General features: G+C 44.6%; 1 protein-coding gene across 1 annotated transcript; it reads right to left on the bottom strand.

Annotated features, from left to right (window-relative positions):
- Positions 1-400: 400 nt before the first annotated feature.
- SKIDA1 (SKI/DACH domain containing 1) lies at positions 401-7,251 on the bottom strand. The gene has a single exon (XM_056485662.1). The coding sequence runs from the start codon at positions 4,456-4,458 to the stop codon at positions 1,978-1,980; it is 2,481 nt and encodes an 826-aa protein (XP_056341637.1). The 5' UTR covers positions 4,459-7,251; the 3' UTR covers positions 401-1,977.
- Between the last annotated feature and the right edge of the window lie 14,072 nt (positions 7,252-21,323).

Genomic DNA, 21,323 nt, shown 5'->3' on the forward strand with positions numbered 1-21,323 from the left:
CAGAGCATCACAAAAGGCAGGAATTAAAAAACTGAAACCCAGGCAGTGGATTGCCAGCAGAAATGTTGACTTTGAGTCACACAGTAAACATTACATTGTTGCTTTGTTTTCCTTTTTTGATTTGCGATAAATTATTCTCCTGGGATTGATCGATGAGTGGAATCCTTAAAATTTAATTTGTGAATGATCTAGTATAAATAAAATGCTAATCCAAAGAAAGAAACCAGCAATTATTCATCCTAAACTCTGCTGATTCAGCAACTCAATTATTATTGCCTTTCTCAAGCTGCAAACTTTTCAGGCTGTTTTCAGAGTTGCTGTATCCGTCCTCCCCCCGCAAGAGATACCTTCCCCCGTCCTCAGCTCTGCCTCCACCTCGGCCTCCAGCCTTTCTCTTTTTTTTTCCCCTCCTTCTCTTTCTTTTGCAGAGGTTGGGGGGGAGGGAGGGAGTGAAACAGTTAACCTCTTGAAGCGTATTTCCTCCAAATAAAAACAGTGAACTTACAAACGGAGAGGAAACCACGGATAACTCTGCAATAATTCAAAGTGTTTGGAATCAGGATTTTTTTAAAACAGTGTTTTTAATTGAAAATAAAGCTAAAGCATGCTTTTCAACAGTGCAAATTTCCATAATTTTGATTTACTGCTTCCATCATCACAATATATTATACCAGCATGTCTTACCGAGGGCTAGACTCTAGAAGTCTGCCTGTTCGACTATTTCGATATTAAGTGCAAATATAGATAATTGCCTCTGATTGTCACGTGCAGTAGAAATGTTTCTGCTACATAGAGAGGATGGCATGGCAAAAAACCCCACGACAGCAAATTTCAAGGGATGAGGATAGAACCGGGAAGTGTAACATGGTTGAATCGCCTGAGTTTTGTTGCCAAAAAGCTATGAATAACATGATATTCTCATTTTGTGTAATCTTTCCACTTACGGCCTCTCATTTCACTTTCTGTGTTGTATTTACTGCTTTGCTATTTCCTCCAGCCAGCATGAGGGGCTGGACCATAAATTGTACTGCTGGCCGGGCAAATATTTTAGTTGCTTTGCAAGTTTGTAAGGGGCATGTTCAGACCACAACTTAAGTATGACATTAGTGGATAACAGTAACCTTATTTAAGACCTCTGGGTGAAACAAAAAGGCTTCCCAATTACAAAGAGTGGCTGTACAAGTAAAAAGACACCCTTTTACCAAAAATAGAATTCCACATTTATTTACTGGTTTCAAATGAGGCAGCTTTTCCCAGCGCTGGGGTCACAGGCAGACCCCAGTCTTTTCCAAACCGGAGAAAAAGGAGTAAGTGCAACTGCTCTTCCAAAAAGACACCCCTGCACCCGAAAACAAAGCTCCCGAAAAGTAGACTGCTGCCACATTGAATTATAGTGAACCCTTACTGTGCAACCATGTAACTTAACAAAGTTTAACTGAATTAACAGTTAGACTTCCATTTTCAAAATCTAGTGCATAAATTTAATGGCTCATTCTAATATTTATTATTCAACCTTTTGACATTTATTTGCAGCAGTTGAATTGAGGTACTGGTGCATTATTAGCATTTAAACAGTAAAGTGTTCCAGCTCTACCATAATAACTGAGTTTAACTTGAGTCTTTAGCCTGAAGTACTCTGTGGAATGTAACATAATTAAAAAAAAAAAAAACAAAAACAAAAACAATGCAACAGAACAAACAAACAAAAAAAAGCCCAAACCAACAACAACCAAAAAAACCCCCACCAGAACCCCAAAACAAGGAAAAAAACCCCCACTGTTGTAATGGTAAATAAAATAGTAATCCGGTTTCTGTCTTCAGAATGTGATAAAACAGGATTCCAAAAGTGTATAGCATTAATGGGTTTGTACAAACCATGCTGCAGAGTTAAAAAAAAAAAAAAAAAAAAAAAAAAAAAAAAAAAAAAAGGTAAGAAAGTTAAAGGTGGTTCAAGAAAATATTTTCCAAACTACTTTATTAATTAAATTTCCTGAATTTGTGGCTAGGTGGAAGAGGTATTGCAGAACCGCCCAGCTGCCATTTCCATACAGGATGGGCCTTGTGAGGTGGTTGGGAATCCTTAGTGGTGTTTAAGGAATAAGCTGGCAACAAATCCCCATCATTGCCAATAATTAGTGATGGTGGACAGGGAAAATTTGCCATGAAATTAAATGGCCTTTTCACTGCTGATGCTACATTGCTGGCTACCCTTTTGCGTCTATTGTTAACTGTAAAATCATCCAGTGTTCCTTCATGTGTCTCGATTTTACCTGTAGGACGTGGGCTTCGAGCTGATTTCAAATTTGGTTTGACTGGAGGAGTCTGCAGTACAGGTCGCTTTCCCAAAACCAGTGTCCTGTAATTTTTTCTCACCCTTGCTCCAAATTTATACTCCCCATCCTCAGGTTTTGGAGTACCTAAAGTGCATGAGAGGACCTGACTCTGAGTCAGTGGGTTTAAGGAAGTGGTTTCTTTCTCAGTGCATGCAGAATCTTCCTTGGCTGTTAATAAAGCGTCCTGGTTATTACTCTCAGTCACACCGTAAAACTCATCCTTAGTATCATTGCACTCACACTTTAGCTTATGTGTTGTAAGATCAGGCTCATACTCGTCGTTCGCACTGCTGTCCTCTATTTTGATTTTAATGCTGTGCAGGAATGGCAATGCCTTATTGCCTGTATCAGTGCACTGGAGCTCAGCTGCTGCTGCTGCCCCTGGAGAAGCAGCATCCTCCGCAGGATCAGTTTGTAAAGAGGGCAAATCCGTGGCAAATTCAATACAATGAGGGATTTTGGAATCTTTCTCTGAATTTGCTGCCGCTGATGAAGAATCATTATTTAAGAACCTAGCAGCTATTGTATTGTTATCTGCACGGTGTGTAGTAGTTGCTTGAAGGCATTTCCTTGCCTCTCTGAGTATTCTTTGTTGTGGAAATGCATTGTTTGTCTTTGGGCTAGGTGAAGAGGCCCCCTTTGCAACACAGTTAATTGTTAGGTCAGTACTCTTGGCATTATTGGAAAATTCAGAGTGTGGGAATGTGAGTTCGGATACCCTATCGTCTCTTATCTCCGCGAAGCAGCTCCCCAGGCCGCCGGAGCAGCGCAGCGCCGGAGCGGCGGGAGCCCAGCCGGGGCAGCCCCACTCCTCCGGCAGCTCCGGCTTGACTCCGCCGGGAGCGCCGCGGAGGGCGGGCAGCCCGCCGGGCTCCGCCGGGGCCGGGGGCCGGGAGGCGGCGGCGGCCGCCAGATGGTACAAGAAGTTGGCGTGGACCACGCCGGGCGGGCTGCAAAAGCTGGTGCGCCTGAAGCGGATGCTCTGCACCGAAACCTGGCTGGAGACCGAGCTGGAGTCGGAGTCCGAGGTGCTGTCCTCCTCCTCCTCCTCTTCCTCCTCCTCTTCCTCCTCCTCTTCCTCCTCCTCCTCCTCCTCCTCCTCCGAGCTGCCCTCGCTGGAGTCCGAGGCGCCGCTGCCCTCCTCGTCCTCCTCCTCCTCGTCCTCCTCCTCCGAGCTGCCCTCGCTGGAGCTGGAGAGGCTGGAGCCGCAGTCCGAGTCGTGGGCGGCGCGGCCCGAGCAGCAGCTGGACTCCGAGTCGCTGCTGCCGCTCTCGGGGAAGGCAGGCGGCCCGAAGCCGCGGGGCAGAGGCAGCGGCAGCCGCGGGGCGCCGCGGGGCCGGCAGGGCCGGGGCAGGGCCAGGGGCCGGCGGGCGCCGCCGGGGGGGCCCAGCGTGACGGCGGCGGCGGCCGCCCCGTGGCGGCGGCGGCGGCAGCGGGCGGGCAGGGGCGGGGGAGCGGCGGTCGGGAGCCGGGGCCGCGCCGCGGAGGCGAGCGGGCGGCGGGAGCGCAGGGGCACGCAGCCGCCCACCGCCGGCGCCGTTTCATAGTTTACGGGGGATTTGCAAGGCGCCCGAGCGATTTCTGGGTAGCTGTGGCCAGTGTATTTACTAAAAATGTGAGGTAGATGAGCGGCCGGTAGCAAGGCTGTGTCCCCCGGGCGCAGAGCTTTCCTCCGGACGGGCAGCAGCGGCCGAGGAGAGTCGCTCAGACCCAGCCAAAGTTTGTTCTCCTTCCAGAAGCCGGAGAAGGGGTCGGCGGGAGCGAGCTCCGGCCGCAGATCCGTGGCAGACAGCGCCCGGCTTAGTTTCCTCCGTTTCGTTTTAAGAACCCGTTCGGTTTTGCAGGATGTGTATAGGGCTTCCACGTCCTCTCTGGAGATCAGGGTGCATTTGGCGGCGTGGAAAGCGATGGAGTTGATGGCTTTGAGTTTCCTCAACTCCTCCAAGTCGCAATGATGTTTTTTTACTTTTAAATGATCCATTCGCTTGTGCACGGTAGTTCGCGGGATGTTTTTGAGCAGGTCTGTAAAAACCTGGGAGAGTGCAAACATTTGCTTTCCTTTAATGATGAGGTAGCCGAGCCTCACGCCATCCACCTCTTCAAAACCCGACTTCAGGTCTCCCATTTCGTGAATTAAATTATTCCCAGCATTTGCAGAGAGAGAGAGAGATGAAAAAAAAAAAAAAAAAAAAAAAAAAAAAAAAAAAAAAAGCCACACACACACAATCCTCAGCCAGATGCTGTATTTGTCTCAAGGCATCCTGCTAATAAAATATAACAAAGGCTGTTATTCCTGGTGAATGAAGTGCCAAACTTTAGACAAAATTTTAAAAAATAAATTAAAAAATAGCGTGAGACTACAATCAGCATATAATCTTAAAAATCAGGTTTGCCAAAGTGTTTCTCTAAGTTGCTGCTGAAGATCAGTACCTGTTCCCTTTCATTCCCTGCTTTTCCATTGGAAACTATGATAATGGAATGTGAAGGGAGGAAGAGAAAAGAAATGCAGCTGCTATTCCCGCCGCTGCTTTAGCTACAAATAAAATGACAGAGTGAAGTGAGCTCGTCCGGAGACACCTTCATCAATTAATTCCCCTAAAGCCAACGCTGATTGGACACTCCTGACAGGTGATGCAATAAAAATTGATATTCCACCCCTTCCCCCAAAAAATCTCCCACTAATTAGCATACCCTTATACTGCCACCTCCCCTCCCAAAGTAAATAATACAGTTAGTATATAAATCTTTCTATTAAACAATCCGAGCTCAAACACACTCAGCCCTCTCAGACTTCCTCGTCTCTAGCTTCGAAGGAAGGATTTGTATGCTTTTCCCCCCTATCGTTCCGTATATTTTTAGCCTGTTTTGGACAAACGTTGCTCTTTTGTGCATGCCGTGAATTTAAAGGACATAAGTCTGATCGTAGCGATGGAAAATCCTTCGGTAACGTAGCCGCTTTAAACCAGCGTTTTATTCTGCATTGTGTGGAAAATGAAGCTTAGCGAAAACGTGCAGAACAGCCTGGTATTTCCCCTTCTGAGGCTCCAAAGTTAAATGTTCGGTGGTTAACGAGAGGGAGTACTTACATTTTCGAGTTTTTCTCGATTTTCCTCTTCTGCTTAATTAGCTTTTTATAGCCGGGTACTAAGGTTATTTTTGCTGTCTGAATATCACGGGTTCCCGCACCGTGATACTATAACACTTTTAACTGAAATTCTGCCTGTAATATTGCAGGAGTGGGGGAGGAGGACGTGAGCTCACGTCAGACCCATAACAAAGCATAGATAAGCCAGAAATGTATACACTTTTCACGATTAACCGTGCTGGATCACGAGCTGGAATGTCCTATAGTCCCAGAGCCCACGTCAGGATTCCTGCGTCCTGATTGCTTCCAGCAGAGAAAGGAGAATGTAAAATATCCAAGGTGCTTCCAGGAGCCTTTACGTAATAACAAAAAAGTGCTGGAACACACAATATACGATATTGCATCGGGCTAGGATGCTTCTGGCTCGCAGTTTGCATATTCCGCTCGGAGTAGCCCTGCCGAAGCTTTTTGATGCTCCATTTATATCAGCCCCTTAAAATCAATTTGAAGAAGCAGCATGAAGGTTTAACCTCTTCTTAGGAACGTTAAATTATTCGAGTGTCAAGAACGAGGATTTCGCAAATGTTGCGATAGCTGCATGCCTCTCCCTTGTCACGTTAAAGTGATGCTTGCGGTTTGCACGTTAGGCGCTGCGAAAAAAAATATCACCAATCTCTGCCGTGCATCCAGTGTTCCGCTGGATACAAACACCAGCACTTTTATGTATCACTGCACATCCAGAATTAGACACATCCGCGAGATTAATGAGACATCTCATACTGCTGTGACTTGGCAAAAAAATCAACGGAGGAAAAAAAAAATAAAAAAAATCTTCAATCCCAAACGTCAATATCCACTCCGCGTGTTGGCAATATGGTGCGTGGAGTTCGTGTTACCCCGTCAGGTACAGCTAAAAGAAAGCGCATAATCACTCTGCGAAAACGCCGTTTTGCATGCCAAGGCGAAATGCAGGCAAGCCCCCAATTTCACAGGAATTCGAGAGAGAAGTGGGAATTTGGAGAAGTGCATCCGGGAATGGAGGAAGTCTATTCAAGGGAGCCTCTAACTCGGAGGGCTGAGATTTGAAAAGTCAGCCCTGGACTACTGTTGCTCTCAGCGCAGATGTAATCGCCGCTGTTCAACTTAATCCATGTGTGTGCGAACCGCGATGCTTAGTTCTTCCCTCTGAAACCTAGGGATAGTATTCCCATCCGAGAAAGCAGAGCTACAGCAAATTACATTTTGTCCCTCGAATTAGAAAAGGATCATTGAGTGGATCTCGTGATATTTCAGCCTTTAAACGTAACCGAGAGGCAGCAGTGAACAATGCCTCGGCACAGCTCAGACCATCCGCGGAGTTCTCCTTTCCTCTCCTCGCATCTGGATTCCCCAGCCTTGCCTTTCTCCTGCTCGCTCGTGTGAGAGGCAAAAAAAAGCAAAGTTTCGAGAGAAAACAGCTGCTGGCGCTAAAGAGAAATCATCGTGGTCTTTCTAGAGCTAGAGACAATAAGGTCGTTTAAAAATTCCTCCTGATGTACTTATATGCTGCGAACACCCCCACCCCCTCCCTACTGCTCTCCTCCCCCTGCTTTAAGGTTAAGGCTATGGAGTCAACAGTAAAGGAACAGTAAACTCGGAGAAAGCTGCTCGGAAGACGTTAAGCCAAAACCCCGATGGGCTGAAAAGTCCTTTATTTGTCAGGTAGTTCATCTGGGTCGGGTTCCCGTGTAAATCCACGCGTGTATTCGCACGCAGGGAGCCACGGGCACCCAGACACGCACCCACGCGCTGCCCGTGATAGCCTGGCAGTGGGATTCGGCAACTATTTAAAAAATGTCCCCACTCTTTCTTTTTTTTTTTTTTTTTTTTTCTTTCTTTCTTTCTTTCTTTCTTTCTTTCTTTCTTTCTTTCTTTCTTTTCTTTTCTTTTCTTTTCTTTTTAATTTTTTTCCCCCTCTCTTTTCTTTCTTTCTCCTTTTTTTTTTTTTTTTTTTTTTTTTTTTTTTTTTTTTTTAATTCCGGCGGTACCAAACGTTTAAAACTAGTGACGGCTTTTCGGCTAACCTCGAGTTCCAGAAAGGTGCGGCCATGAGCACCGGGGTCGAGGCAGCGCCAGATGTCGGCAGGGAGAAACCCACGAGAAGTCTTGGGAAATGTCAGGCGCCCAACCTACATATCCCCACCGTATACTTACACACACTTTCGGTGGCATATCTTTCTCTGCATCTCACACAAGAGAGCTTTGTTTCTCTATTTCTCCATCATTTGGTTTGGTTCTTTTTGTGTGTGTGTGCGTGTGCGTGCGTGCTTTCCCTTGGCCATCAGCACACGTTGTGTATCCGGGGTCGTCTTCAAGCAGGCTGGGGAAGATCCTGATAAACAGCCGTCAGAGGCCCCTTGCACACGCACACGCAGGGGACTTGAAAATGGATTTGCACACTCACGGGGATTGCGATCAATAGCCACCAACATTTATGGCTTAGATTGTTAATGTGAAAGCTGGTCAAAATAATGGAAATGAAAAATTAAAGGTGTCTGGTGTCAATTACATGAAAAGTTATGCCATAATTTACTTACTGGGATGTATGCCTGCGTGTTCGTGTGTCCATGTGCATGTGTGTGCAGACCCAGACGTACACGGAGCTATCTCTCAAAAGCAGGGGAGTTTCTTTGTTAATTTTGTGGACTGTGTCACCCTCGCTGGTGATCAAAGATGAACATGATTAAAGGAATGGATGTTTGTCTCACATTTCTTAAGATAAGGACGCCCAGAGATGCCCGGTTTTGCCAAACACATGCACATGCAAGTACAGAGAGTTGTGTGTATGGGCGCACATACACACAGAGGCGATCAATCAAACGTGCTCCTTTTCACGTTGAGTAGCGTGCAATCTGCAATCTACACTCTATAGCCAGTAGTATTTCAGTCTTAAAACTGTCTGGCCAAAGGATAAACCTCATTAAGAAAGAAAGAGCAAAATAATATTCATAATACTTTGCTGTAGACCTATTCCCATTTGTTGAAAATCATATAGTTTTATTTTTGTAAACTTGTATTAAAATATATATATGCTCACAGGGAACTGCTTAGCCATGTCATCAGAAAGAAAATGTGTGTAACATTTAAAATACTCCTTTTACGTGATGTTTTGATTTATTTTCATAGTATGATTATGTTTAAATACCAGTGCAATTTAGCCTGACCTCTTCCTTCTGCAATGTAGTAATGCACACACCATTTACAGTCTTTTAAACGTTTCATTGGGAAATGCAACAGCAATGTCCACCACTGATTGTACTAATGGGGAGAATTCTGAATATCTTCAGGAAAACCTAAGGGTCATGTGCGTTTTCACACTAGGATTGCCACAATATTGGAGTATTATTATTCTTTATTATTATTTGTTAATAACTATGTCTTCAGGTATTGACAAGTATTAAATAAACCTTTTGCTTTCATGATGCTGTGCAGAAATACGTATTTCACACGAGATCTTGATTTCTAACACTACACCCTGCTTCTATTTACTGTTGGGTGTATTTTGCTCAAGAAGGACACAGATAGAAAGCAGCTAGGGGCTATCACAAAGAGTCCAGTAACGTAAATATAATAGGGTCACAGAATAGTATAATATGATCCTTCTGCTATTTTAAAGTCAGCCAAATGTGACTGTAGTAACTAAAATTTGCCATAAATTCTAGTCAGACAACGTACCAGAATGTAAAACTAAATCTCCTAAATGTGTGGGACAAAGAAATACCAGCCATCAGACTGGGAAAAAAAAAATCATAATATGGCTAACAGTCTTATACCTAGAAGTTTTGGGTGTTTTTTTTCCTGATTTTTAAATTTTTATTATCATTTCCCCTCCTCTTTTTTTCCCCTTCTTTCCCCCCCTCTTTCTTCTCTTCTCTTTTTTTTTTTTTTCTCCTAGTTTTTTTTTTTTTTTTTTTTTTTTTTAACAGAGATGCAATGCAGAGTTCTACTAACTCCTTTTTAAGTTTGTGAGTTTTTGTTTTTGTTTTCATGGGGGATGGATAGTTTCTTGAAGACTAGAATTTTGTGCAATTTATAATCACTATGGGCTAAGACTATTTCTTGAATTTAATACTCATGGTAGTTTTAAAATACTTTTTAGCAGGAGTTTCTGGACACATACTACATGCCATGTTGTTTACTGACCCATAATCAAAATGCAGTGACCTTCTACCCTTTTTTTGCCCCTTGACCCATGCTGAATTCAATGCAGCCTTTATAAATTTGCAAATCCTTGGACGTAAAGGGGATTTGGTGAGGCTTTGTTCTGAAAGGATCCTAAAAGTTTGCATTTTTAATTAGACAAAGGTAAAGCAACAAACATTGGGAAACAAGATCCTCTCCTGCACATAGGTGATCACTCTTAATTTCCACGGTGGGAAACTACATCTTAAAAAACATACCCTGCAAAGTGAAAAGCAGTTGCAAACGAAGGAGGATCAGGAGGTTATGAATTGCACCAAATTAGCAATGTGGTACAAATCACTTTCATGACGTAAGGGATAGCCAGGCCACAATCTTCCGGCGCTCCTCATCTCCAAGGACCGTGTGGATCCTGGTGACCCGGGGAGAGGGGCGAGCCAGCGATTTGATCTGGAGCTACAGGCGCATTCCCTTATCTCCTTTGCTATCAGTCAGTTTAAAGGACACCGTAATTATGATGGTGATAAAACAATGCCCGCTTATGTGTGCTGAATAAATAAAGAATGTTTACAGCCCCAGAATGTTTCAATTCCAATTAAACGCTATCAAAGAAAAGCCCCTTTTGCTCCCTCCCCCCTCCCTCCCTCTCCCCCACGACTCCCTATTTACCTTGTTGGTTGTAATATGGCCCTATGAAATAAACCGGCCTTCCAGTTTGCCATTAAAGCCACATCGGGAGGACGGGGAGAAAGAGGAGGATGGGGGGGCGGTGTGAGACAACATGCACTCCCGGTCCCACAATTACTTTGGGTCGCCTGCATCCTCTGTCTTTTTTAAAATTTATTTCGCTATTATTTGTTTATTTTTCAATTGGCAAAGGCGTGATGATGCAGGGGGAAAAGGCACTTAAAGATCCTGCTCCAACCACCGGCCGAGGGAGTTGGGCTAAATTAATCCAGCGCCCTTGGGCACTGGAGGAGGGGGCTGTCCCCCCACCCCCGGCTGCCACCCCGCCGGGGCCTCGGGGACCGGGGTCTCCCCACCGCTCCTCTTCCCCCTGCAGCAGGGAGCCTTGGAAACAGGAGCCTGGAAATGCTTCCCACTCACTAAGACACAAGGATCATTTCAAATATTCATTGTATCAGCAAATCTCATCGTAATCAGATTAAAGCAAGGTTTGGGGGGGAACTGCCCGTGTTTCTGGGTGCAAAATACCGACTGGACTACAAAGAGAGCAGAAAATGGGTTCCTCTCCCCCCCACCTTGGTTGCATGGGGAGAAAAAAGAAAAGCAGTAATTTTTGCGAAAAAGGACACTTTAAAAAACTGCGTTTTTCCCCACTCCACCCTGGGTAGCATATTCCTCTCTGAGGTTTTTTTCCTTTTAACTTTACACTTAGCATTTCTATATGATGCCCTTATTTACTTGTTTTAAACTACAGAGACTATTCCTGCTGTGGAATACACTGAGGTAGATTTTCTTCACGCCAATTTACTTTTAGCTTATCTCAGCCGAGGGAACAGCTTTCTACATTCAAGCTTTAAAATGTATATTTCATTGAGTTGTCTGGGGTGAGATGCTTATATCCATTTTGTGGAAGTGAGTGAGGAACTGAGTGCGTTTTCAGGTCTGCTCGATAGATGCAGGGCCTTTTCCTTTTGAAAGTTTAGACCTCCAATACCCTCAATTCTACTGGCAGAATTAGGATGGACTTGGAGGGTCCTAAACGTGACCATTCACTAAGGCGGGGGGCTTGCAACAACGTGCTCGGCAACTTAATCTTACATTAAAAAGAGCAGACTGTGAAAGAATGGAATACAAACTCTCCCGACATTTGTAGTCGCTTCCAAAGTGGACCGTGCATTTTAAAGCTGATGGGAACGTGTGTGTTTTGGAGCAAAAAGGAGAGAAGGTAAGTGTTTATCCCTTGTATCCGCCAGTTCGGGTAGAAACAATGAAAGAACAAAGGGAACCACTTCTCCGTGTGAACATTTCCCATTTTCCTCCTCCGTTTGAGCCTCGCTGCGAGGGGCTGGCGAGGGGACCGGCTCCAGCTTTACCTTTGGCGGAGGGTCGGGGGTGCGGGGCACGGGGACAAAGTTGCGGGGCGGTTCGAGTCACCCCGTTCGTGGCCGGAGGCCGCCGCGAGCAGGAGCTGCCGATTCCATGGCTCTGGACTCACCGGACAGTCCCCGCTGGCCGGCGGGAGAGGCAGCGGGGCCGGGAGCTTTGTGTGCGGGCTCTGCCCGGCCCCGCGCTGCCGGCGGCCGCGGAGCTCCCCGGTGACTGCCGAGGCGGCGGGAGAGGAAGCGGAGGTTAGGAGCCGGGCTAGTGGGGGGTGTGGAGGGAGAAAAAAACCCCTGGAATTATTTGCAAATCCCATAAATCGCGTGGAAGAGCGGTGGGGGAGGGGCAGGGGGCGAACAAACACGGCGGGCGCGGACCGTTACAAGGGGGGGCGGCGGCGGCGGCCCGGGACACACGGACACGCGCGGACAGAGACAGGGACACACGCGGGCAGACCCGGTGGTTACGGCCGCGGAGAGCGGCACGACCCCGACTCGCGGCGCGGCCCGGCCGCCATTGGCACGGGGACTCTGGGCCGCTGACCTTTCACCCCCCCATCCCCGCCCGCCGCTTCCTCTGCTGCCCCGACCACCTTCCTACCCACAATGCCCCGCGCCGGCCGCGCTCGTGCCGCGCTCGAGCCTCCCGCCGCCGCTCCCCCTCCCCCCGCTCCGTTCCCCCCGGCATTCCGGGAAAACCCGGGAGCGGCGGCGCCTCCCTCGGGAAGCGCCGGGGCGGGATCGGGGTGTCCCTGTGGCGGCGGCGGGAACGGCCGGGTGGGGGGCGGGGCAGAGGCGGGCTCGGCCGCGTTTGAACGGGAGCGCCGGCGGAGGCACCGGCCGGGAATCCCGTCACTTGCGGGGGAGGGGGAGCGCTGGCCGCGGGATGTGCGGGGAGCCCCCTTGGCCGAAAGGGGCTCTGAGGTCCCTGCCTGGCCGCGTGTTGCGAGCCGGGGCGCTGGGAAGAGGATTTGCCTGTTGAATTTCGTCGCTGGTAGACGTTAATCTCGTGTTTTAAAGTACCTTGTCAGTGGCTTTAAGGAAATCAAACGTGACATTAATCAAATCACACAAATGTAAACATTTATAAGTTAAATCCTAATATTATGCAATTATTTAAATCGAGCCGTGGTTTTTCCTCAGTGTCATGTTGTAGCTCCCACTCTTTCTCACATGCTTTGAGTTTTGTGCTGGATCCCGGTGTCTCGGTGTCTGCTCCACGGAGTTCTGAGCGCAGGGACGGGAACGCGCTGGGCTGCAGGTGGCAAAGGACTGTAGCTTAAATATCACCAGGCCCATCAAGGTTAAAAAGAAGGACGCTTTTGTGAATTTGAGGACAAAATCCTCAAATAATACCTTGCCTTGGTACAGCTGAGGTTTTTTCCCTCCCCTGTGGGTGTGTGAAGCGGGTGATCCCGTGTACAGGCTCGACAAGGATGCTTGGGTGGCTGAGATGTGGGCAGAGGTTCCTTTGCAGCCCCGGTGGGATTTTTAGGCGAGGTTACATGTGAAAGACCCATTACATTGCGAGGAGGAACGAGGGATGGTGGGCAGGAGGGCTTCGACGGCGGGCACAGCGCGAAGGCGAGTTTGGGGAAAGGATGGCAGGCAGGATGCGCTGGGAAGCGGCCGGCGCCGCGGGCAGCTGGACTCTCCCCGTCTTCGCCCTTCGTGCCGGCCCTTCCCGTTCGCCTCTCCCGGCGGGGAAGAGGGGATTTGGGGGTCAGGGAGGAGAACAATGCTGAGCCGCCCTTTGTGCGCAGCACCGTCCCCTGAAGGGAGGGAGCGCGCAGTGCAGCGGGGCCGCGGCGCCTCTGTAGTGCTGCCGCTCTCCTGCGGGCAGTGCTCGCGGCATGCGGGGCAGGAGCCCGGGGCAGCGGGATCAGGGCTCCCATAGGCCGCCCGCCCGACCCCGGGATAGGCTCAGGAGCGGGGCTGGCGCCGCGCCAGCCGGGCAGGGGCGGGAGAGCTCGGGGAGCGAGCGAGTGGCTGCGAGAGTAAACTCGTGGGTGCCCTCGGCGGCGCGGCGCGGGCACGGGGCATTCACTCCCAGGGTGAGCGGGGGTCTCCCGGCAGCGGGGCGGGCTCCGGGCAGGCCGCCCCAGGGAACGAGCGGCGCGCGGGCCCGCAGGAAGCGGCGGCGGGGCCGGAGGAAGCGCGGCCGGGGCTCCCCCTGCTCCCGGCGCTCCCCATTGTTCCCCGGCCGCCTCTTTTCGCGCCGCTTTCCGCCGGCGGGGAGGAGGGAGAGCCCCGGGCCCCGCACGCTGCGCGCTCGCAGGCGGCGGCGCGGGGGGACCCGCCGGGAAAGCGGGTTCATGAGTAGAGAGGAGCCTTTAGAAGTGCCATCCACTGAGGGAGCTCCGTGAGGCTGTAGCTCACGTGTTACTTGAAAGGTAAAAAACCCCCCAACTACCGCAGCGGAATTGTACATAAAGTAACATCTGTTTCTGGGTGGATTTTAGAGCAGGACTTGTTAAAGAAATTGGGAAAAACTGCTCCGACCCACTGGATTTGGATTAGTAAATGTAGCCAAAGAGAAATTTTGGAAGGAACTATTCTTAAGACTGTCTGTATAAACGACGATTGATCTTATCCTGTTTTTCATATAAGCACCATGATGGATTTTTTCCCCCCAAGTGATTGTTTTATGTTGGCTTGAGATTTTAAAAGATTTATTTTATAGAAAAAGTGTTTGTTGCATTTTTTCCCCCTGAAAATAATTAGAAATTAAATTTTTTCAGACCATTTCAGACTGAACTTTCTCATGTATTTCCATAGGGAAAGAATTAAGTAACTTGGTGTTCAAGAAAATTTCCAACAAGTGCCCTTAATCATCTAAGGGGAAAAAAAAAAAAAAAAAAAAGCATATTTGCACATTGTTTCGGGAAGATAAAATTAAAACGTGTAGGGACTCATATTTGTGATGACGAAAGAGTTTCTAGAGAACTGGTTATTTTAAGAAAATCTTTTCTAGGAGAATTGTGATTATTTTTAGCAAGTTCTCGCCGAGTGCTTTTGAATTTATTTTAAAATATTAGAAGTAATTCCTAGACTTTTTTAAAAAAAGTAAATATATGCCAAAAATTAGGATTTATCATAGATGGTGATCAGTAGGTAAAAGAAATTAAAGGTTGATGTTTATCAATATCACCTAGCTGAAAATAATTCTGAAGTGACTTTTCTTCTCCCATGCACACTTGGGAAGTTGCATGCTTGCAGTCATTGTTTAAGATAATACCGTTTGGGACTTTTCTTTCTCTCTTGGAAAACTTGCAGGCTTTTGTTGGACTCCTCCAAATAAAAACTCAGTTCAGTTTAGATGGTTAAAAGCATGTGTATTATTCAAAAGCTGAAGATGCATGAAATATATAGATAACACCACCCTGGTAATATTTAAAGGCATTAGCTGTAAGATCGAGGAAAGAAAGATTTTTGTTTTGTTTTACTTGTCCTGCTTGAGTATTCCGGAGATGTATTTGCTCTTGATTGCTGCTTGGGAATTTTCAGAGGGTTACTACAAATTTAGAAGGCATCATTCAAAAGGACATTTAATACTCTTGTATTTGTTAAAACACTATATCTCTATTTGAAAATTATCTCATTGAAATGGAAGATTAAAAAAAAATAGGAAGAGACCTTTTGTTGCCATTCTTCATTGCCCTTTATTTTGTATTTTTGTGGAATGTGTTGACATATTTTATATATTAATTTTTTTTTTCACAGAGGGGCATTGTTGTTACTTTTAATTGGGAAGTACCACGTTATAGAAATTACCCACATTCCCGACTCTGAAGTAGCGTAGTAGGATTGACAAAAAATGATCCGAGGCTTGTGCGCTTAATTCACCAGGAATGTTAAGCTTCCCATATACACCCTATGTGGTCAAGTTAGACTTTTGCTCTTAGACAGCTTTTAATGGTCAAAGTTGTACCTGGAGGAAATGTATCCATGTATATCTACATGGAATTGAAATGAGATGGTAACTAGCAGTGGGAATGCAGCTCACTGATCGAAAGACCTTTTCTTTTTTTTTTATTGCATTTGGCAACCTCTTTCTTTCAGAGACACAATACAATTAATTAACATATTCTGGGGCGTGTTTTTGAGATTGGGAAGTGGTGGCCCCTTGTTGAGAAGAAAACACTTTAAATAAAAAAGTAACATTGTCTTGTCCAAATGGTAGTGGGAAAAGCAGAGTAGTATTGCTTATCCAGCCCACGGATGCGGTTGATTTACTCCAATTTGCTTTAGCATATAACAAACCAGCTTTTCCTTTCCCACGCTTATATTAGATATATGTGTTTTGTTTATACAAACCCATCTAAAATAGCTCTGCATTTAAGAGATTTGATGGGAAATTCAGCATGTTGTTTCTCGTATTTAATATGTTGTATAGATACCATTCCTGAATTGAAATCAAATAAATGTGACCTGTGACACAACACAGTATCACAATGCCGATCGTAACACAACAAACATGAAAAGAAGGCTATTAATTTATATGGAATGTTAATTTAGCAAATCCTACACAGAAATATGCCAATAGAGGTAATCCGAGGCTTGGTCTTGCAGTGATGCTATGTACGTGTATTTAATATAAATCCAATGAATTAATACATACCTCATAAAAATCCCAACTTTGAAACGAAGAATTCTTTGAAGAAAAGCCCTGTGTTACATTTAAGTTGCATATAATCTACATTCCAGAGTTTACTAACCCAGCTTTTCAGGGCTTAATACGGCATTAATATTCAATTGGTTTGCTAGAAGTTTATTTCAGGTTCTTTTGTATCATACTGTAATTATCATTACTTTGACTTAATTCATATAAAAATGTGGTTAGCATTTAAATGTTTTTTTAATGTAGAGTATTATAAATTAACTGTCACATTTAACTTCTTTAACTTCTATCACTTAGGGAATGTTAAATCTTTAAAAGGAAATAATCACTGCACTTAAAAACATCCTGTGCTAGGTTTCCTTTATTTAGAATTTTGATTTGAGATTGTTCATTCAAAGAAAATCCCTTGTTTCATGTTTACTGTAAACCTCAGTCTGAAATTAACATTTAAATGCCAACACTAGTAACAGAAGCAGTACTTGAAAACCACCAATTTTATCCATTGCTGCTAGCTAAGTGGAATTTACCAAACTCTCCAAAGGTGATAATACAATTAAAAGCAAGAAAATGAATGCAATAGTTGGTGGAATTGTTTTCCCCTTTTTTTGCAGTATAAAGAACTACAAAACTTGTAAATATGTTTGCATAAAAGAAAATAGCACAACATATGAAAAGGCACGGTGTCCAGGAGATGCACTGACATGACCTCCAATGCTGCTACCTGTACTTGCATGACATGTAAATATACAGAGCAATGCAAATTCCTCATCACCAAGTGACTACATGTTAAATGTTGAGACGTCTAAATTATTCAGTACGTTGCACTTGGATAGGTGTTAGAGATTTTAGCAGTATATTAAAAAAGAGGAAGAGGAAAAAGAAAACTTTACTCTTTCTCAATTTAGGAATAAGCATGTAAACATACATTTCTTTATTGACGTGGGTTCTGTAGACATGCTGTATCCATAACTGAACATGGATAGAAAGAATTTGTTGGATGTAAGGCAGACTGCCATTTAAAATGCACTGCGTGCAAGGGTCAACACATAAGAGTTGCATTTTATTTTGCGTAAAGTGACCATTTCACTGCTGCCTTCCCAGAAATGAAGCCAATACCCACGATTAGAAGGTATTTCAAGTGAATGCTGTTAATGATTTAAAACCACATAAACAAAAGACAGACAAGCATCAATGTATTTTAAATGGATAATCAAGAGATAGATCATTCTACCTATTGAACATCACTAAGCTACTGCAATTTTTCTGTTTTCAGTTGCATCTGTTTAGCTGCAGCTTGTATCTTTTTGCACATAGGTAAAGATCACAGCTTTCTCAACAAAGACCCAAACTGAAAATGGAGTAAAAATTACTGTGAGAAGTTTCCTTTCTGGGAGGAAGTGAGTTTTCCTGCTCTACAGCTCCAAGTCCCAATATCGATTTATGTTTTCCAGTATAGATTTCTGTTTTCCAATATAGTGTGCATTTTATATCAAGTCTATGCTTTTTCTGTTATTTTTGGAAGATTCTTCTGATGATTATATTCAACTGGTAATGTAGCTTTGTAAATTAAAGACTTTTTCTTGTTCAATGCTTTGTTTTATTCACTAAAATTACAATATGATTTTGCACAATTGAAGGAAAAAAAGGTGACATTTAAACCAAGCATTCAAAACTCATAGTTTTACTCTTGCAACTGATTATTTTGTAGTAAAAATTTGTGAGTACATCTTTATTTTTGTTTTTGAAACTGAAGTGCTATTCACTCATATATGCTAATGTTTTCTTGAGGAATGCCTTAAACTTATAAAAACAATTTGCAATTGGAGAGTGTAATTTTTTTTTCACTTACACATTCATTCTGTGAAAGTATCTAAGAAAAATTGAAACACAGAATCTTCTTGTAAGTTTCTTGTATTCTGACTTGTTTAGCTTCTAGATTTTGTAGGTACCTTTAAGTGAATTGGATTTTCTCATTGCATTTAGATTAACAATAAAATTATTCATCTTACTCACTGAATTATATTCTTCTCTAATTATTTTAATCTCTTATATATCACTATAAGAAGGACAGGCTTCCTTTTAAAAAAAAAGAAAATTGGCCTTCTGTGTCATGTCAATGCTTATTAAATACTACAATCATAAGAACATACTAGATTTTATATTCTGATTCCATAGCCGTTATAGGCTTAGTGTTTGCAGTACTTATTTAGTGGTAATGCATTTCTTTTCCTATTTTGCATTTCAAAGGTCTTCTTTAAATGATTGTTTTGCAGAACTATCAAGAGGTTATCTAAATTTTTCAATCAAATATTACACAATACCATAAAGTGATAGTCATGGAGTTTCTTCCAGTCCATGTATACTCTTTCTATAGAAAGAATTAAATAGAAATCTGTAAGAAAACAACAAATGTTTCATTAAATAATTGAATGTATTAGACTTGACTGAATTTTAACCAAAGCAAAATTTCAGGCTGTTCAATACTTAGCTGGTGTGTTACATGATGTGAGATTACAAAATTTTAAATTTGAAAACTATACAGTAGGTTCTTCAGACATATAGTCTTGTTGTTATGGTGCAGCTTTCATCAAGTTGTTGCAAAGCAATTATTTTTTCTTTGGTGATGCTTCTTTATAAAACTAAATACTGAGCTTTAAAATAGCTAAGATAAAAAAAAAGACGCTTGGGAATTGATTGTACTAGTTGCTTTTCAGAGAAGAAATTGCAGGAAGACCTCAAAGAATTAAAAAAAAAAAAAAAGTGGTGAGAAAAATTTACAATTGTTTGTTACAATACACATTTTAGTATATCCAACAATTTTTTAAAAATATATTTTCAATTTTAAAAGGATATTTGTTTTAATTTATCTCTCAGGGAAATAAAGGAGAGATTTTCTGCTATACCGTGACTTTTTTTTTTTTTTTTTTTTTGTTAGGGTTAGTAAAGTCATTGAGAATGCTTTTTAAATTAGATGTCATTTTCTTGACAAGAATGAAGAAGGGCTGCGACACTGTATCTATCAGCTTCAAATAATTTGCGTTTTTTTAAAAACACCAGGATATATTAATTGCTTTATTTTCTTACGAAGTAATTGCTCGCACCTGCAATTTTCAGGATATTTTAATGAGCTTTTAAAGTAATAAAAATAGTGTTTTAAGTGTGTTTTATAACATAGTTTTATGTTCAAATTTGTGTTCTTCAGTGTTGATAGGACTTTTGGTGCAGGGTGGTTTTTTTTTCGGAGCAATCTTTAATTTTACACAAGTGAAACATACTACATTCCAATCTCCTCCCCCTCCATTTTTTCATGTACCTTAAAAATTTCTAAGCTCTTATGGCTATTTGGAGCATGTATTTACAGAGAAATGCTTAGAATGTGTCCCAAATGGCTGCAATAATCTCATGTTTGGTTGGGCCTTGCACGTAGGAAGCTACCTCCACGATTCTTTTTTGCCTGCCTGCCATTCTTCCTCTATCAAAATAATTTCACTTAAAACTTGAAGGAGAGAAAAGATCTTGACCTAAGATATCCTGAATACAAACTGCAGACTCGGATGTCTGCAGGGGGTAGAGTTGTGCACATCCCACCTCTCCCTTCTACGTAGCAGTTTGTTAACTAATGAAACATCTGGACTTGTGTACAGGACTATGACAGTGTATAAAATATAATCTGCACATGTGTGGGTCTAGGTAGTGCTGTGTCCAGGAATGTACATAATTCAGTAGTGATTTGTACAGATAGCCAGCTAAGCTGCCCTTGCAAAATCATCGTGAAAAACACATAAATTCTAGTGTATTCCACAAAATAGCACAAATTCTAGTGTATTCCACAAAATAGCACAAATTCTGCTTCTCTGCCTTTTAGCATGATAATGAAGATGAATCAATGATATCTTCCTTGCTCAACACAAAATAAAATAAGTAAAAAAAACAAATAAATATATGCTAGGCCGGGCACAAGTGAGTGACCAGGATTTTGCAAGGCTGCATTTAATTTCTCTATGATCCAAACAATTACCACAATGAGTTCCTTCTGCTACAGGCGTACCTGCTTACAAAGGAGAACTGAATATACTGAGTTTTTCCTCTTTGCTGACCACCGCAGCTCTCTCCTTCAGTTTTTGTCTTTTGCCCCCCCCCCACCTTTTAATTTAGAGAGACAACAGAATTGCAGAATTGTTTTACTTAAAAAAAATCCCAATCGCCCAACTTCTAGAAAGACACCTCTGAGTAAAAGTAGAGAGCAGCTGTGTTGAAGAAGATGTTTGTTTTTGTGTGTCTGCGGCCTCCCTGGTTTCTCTATTTGTCAGCTCTGCCGCTCAGCATCACTTTCGCTGCCGTGGCAGGAATAGCCAGGCAGCGCCGCATCCGCGCCATGAGTTTTGAGGGAAGAGGAAAGAGCGGGATTAATAATGCATTAGCTTTGCAGCCCCATCGCAGGGAAAATAAACAAAATACTGAAAGTTGCGGTGAGGGCAGGCAAGTGGCGTAATAGCGAGAACGCATTAGTCCTGCAGGCACACCGAGGGGATATAAACAGGATAATAAAAGTTGGGAGCGGGAATGCATTAGTCCTGCAGTCACATCAGGGGGAAAATAAACAAGATAGTAAAAATGATTTCGGGGGGGTGGGGAGGGGGCGGGCGTGGGGCGCGTCCTGCGGCCTTCCTGCGGGGGCCCCGCGGATAGCGCGGGTGGGAGCGGGGCGCGTGTCCGCGTGTCCGCGTGTCCGCCGCCTCCCCGCCCCCGCGGCCGAGGGGCTGGCGGGGGGCAGCGCGCGGCGCGTGCGGCGCGGGCGCGGGCGCGGGCTGGAGGGCCGGGCGGGAGCGGCGGCGCGCGGGCTGTCCCGCGGCCCCGGCGCGAGGGGGGGCCCGCCATGTCCCGCGCGGGGGACGGGCCGTGGCCGCTCGCCGAGGTGGGTGCGCGCGCGCGGGGCCGTCAGGTGCGCGCGGGGCCGGCGGGGCGCTGCGCGCGCTCCCGCGCACGCTCTCTCGGCTGGGGGGGAGCGGAGGGGGCGCGCGCGCTCGGGGCGCCGCGGC

The sequence above is a fragment of the Oenanthe melanoleuca genome, chromosome 2 (genome assembly GCF_029582105.1).
Source record: "Oenanthe melanoleuca isolate GR-GAL-2019-014 chromosome 2, OMel1.0, whole genome shotgun sequence".
Taxonomy (NCBI): Eukaryota; Metazoa; Chordata; class Aves; order Passeriformes; family Muscicapidae; genus Oenanthe; species Oenanthe melanoleuca.

What these genes read in the sequence shown, in the direction of transcription:
- SKIDA1 (XM_056485662.1), bottom strand. Translation starts at nt 4,458, where the DNA reads ATGGGAGACCTGAAGTCGGGTTTTGAAGAGGTGGATGGCGTGAGGCTC.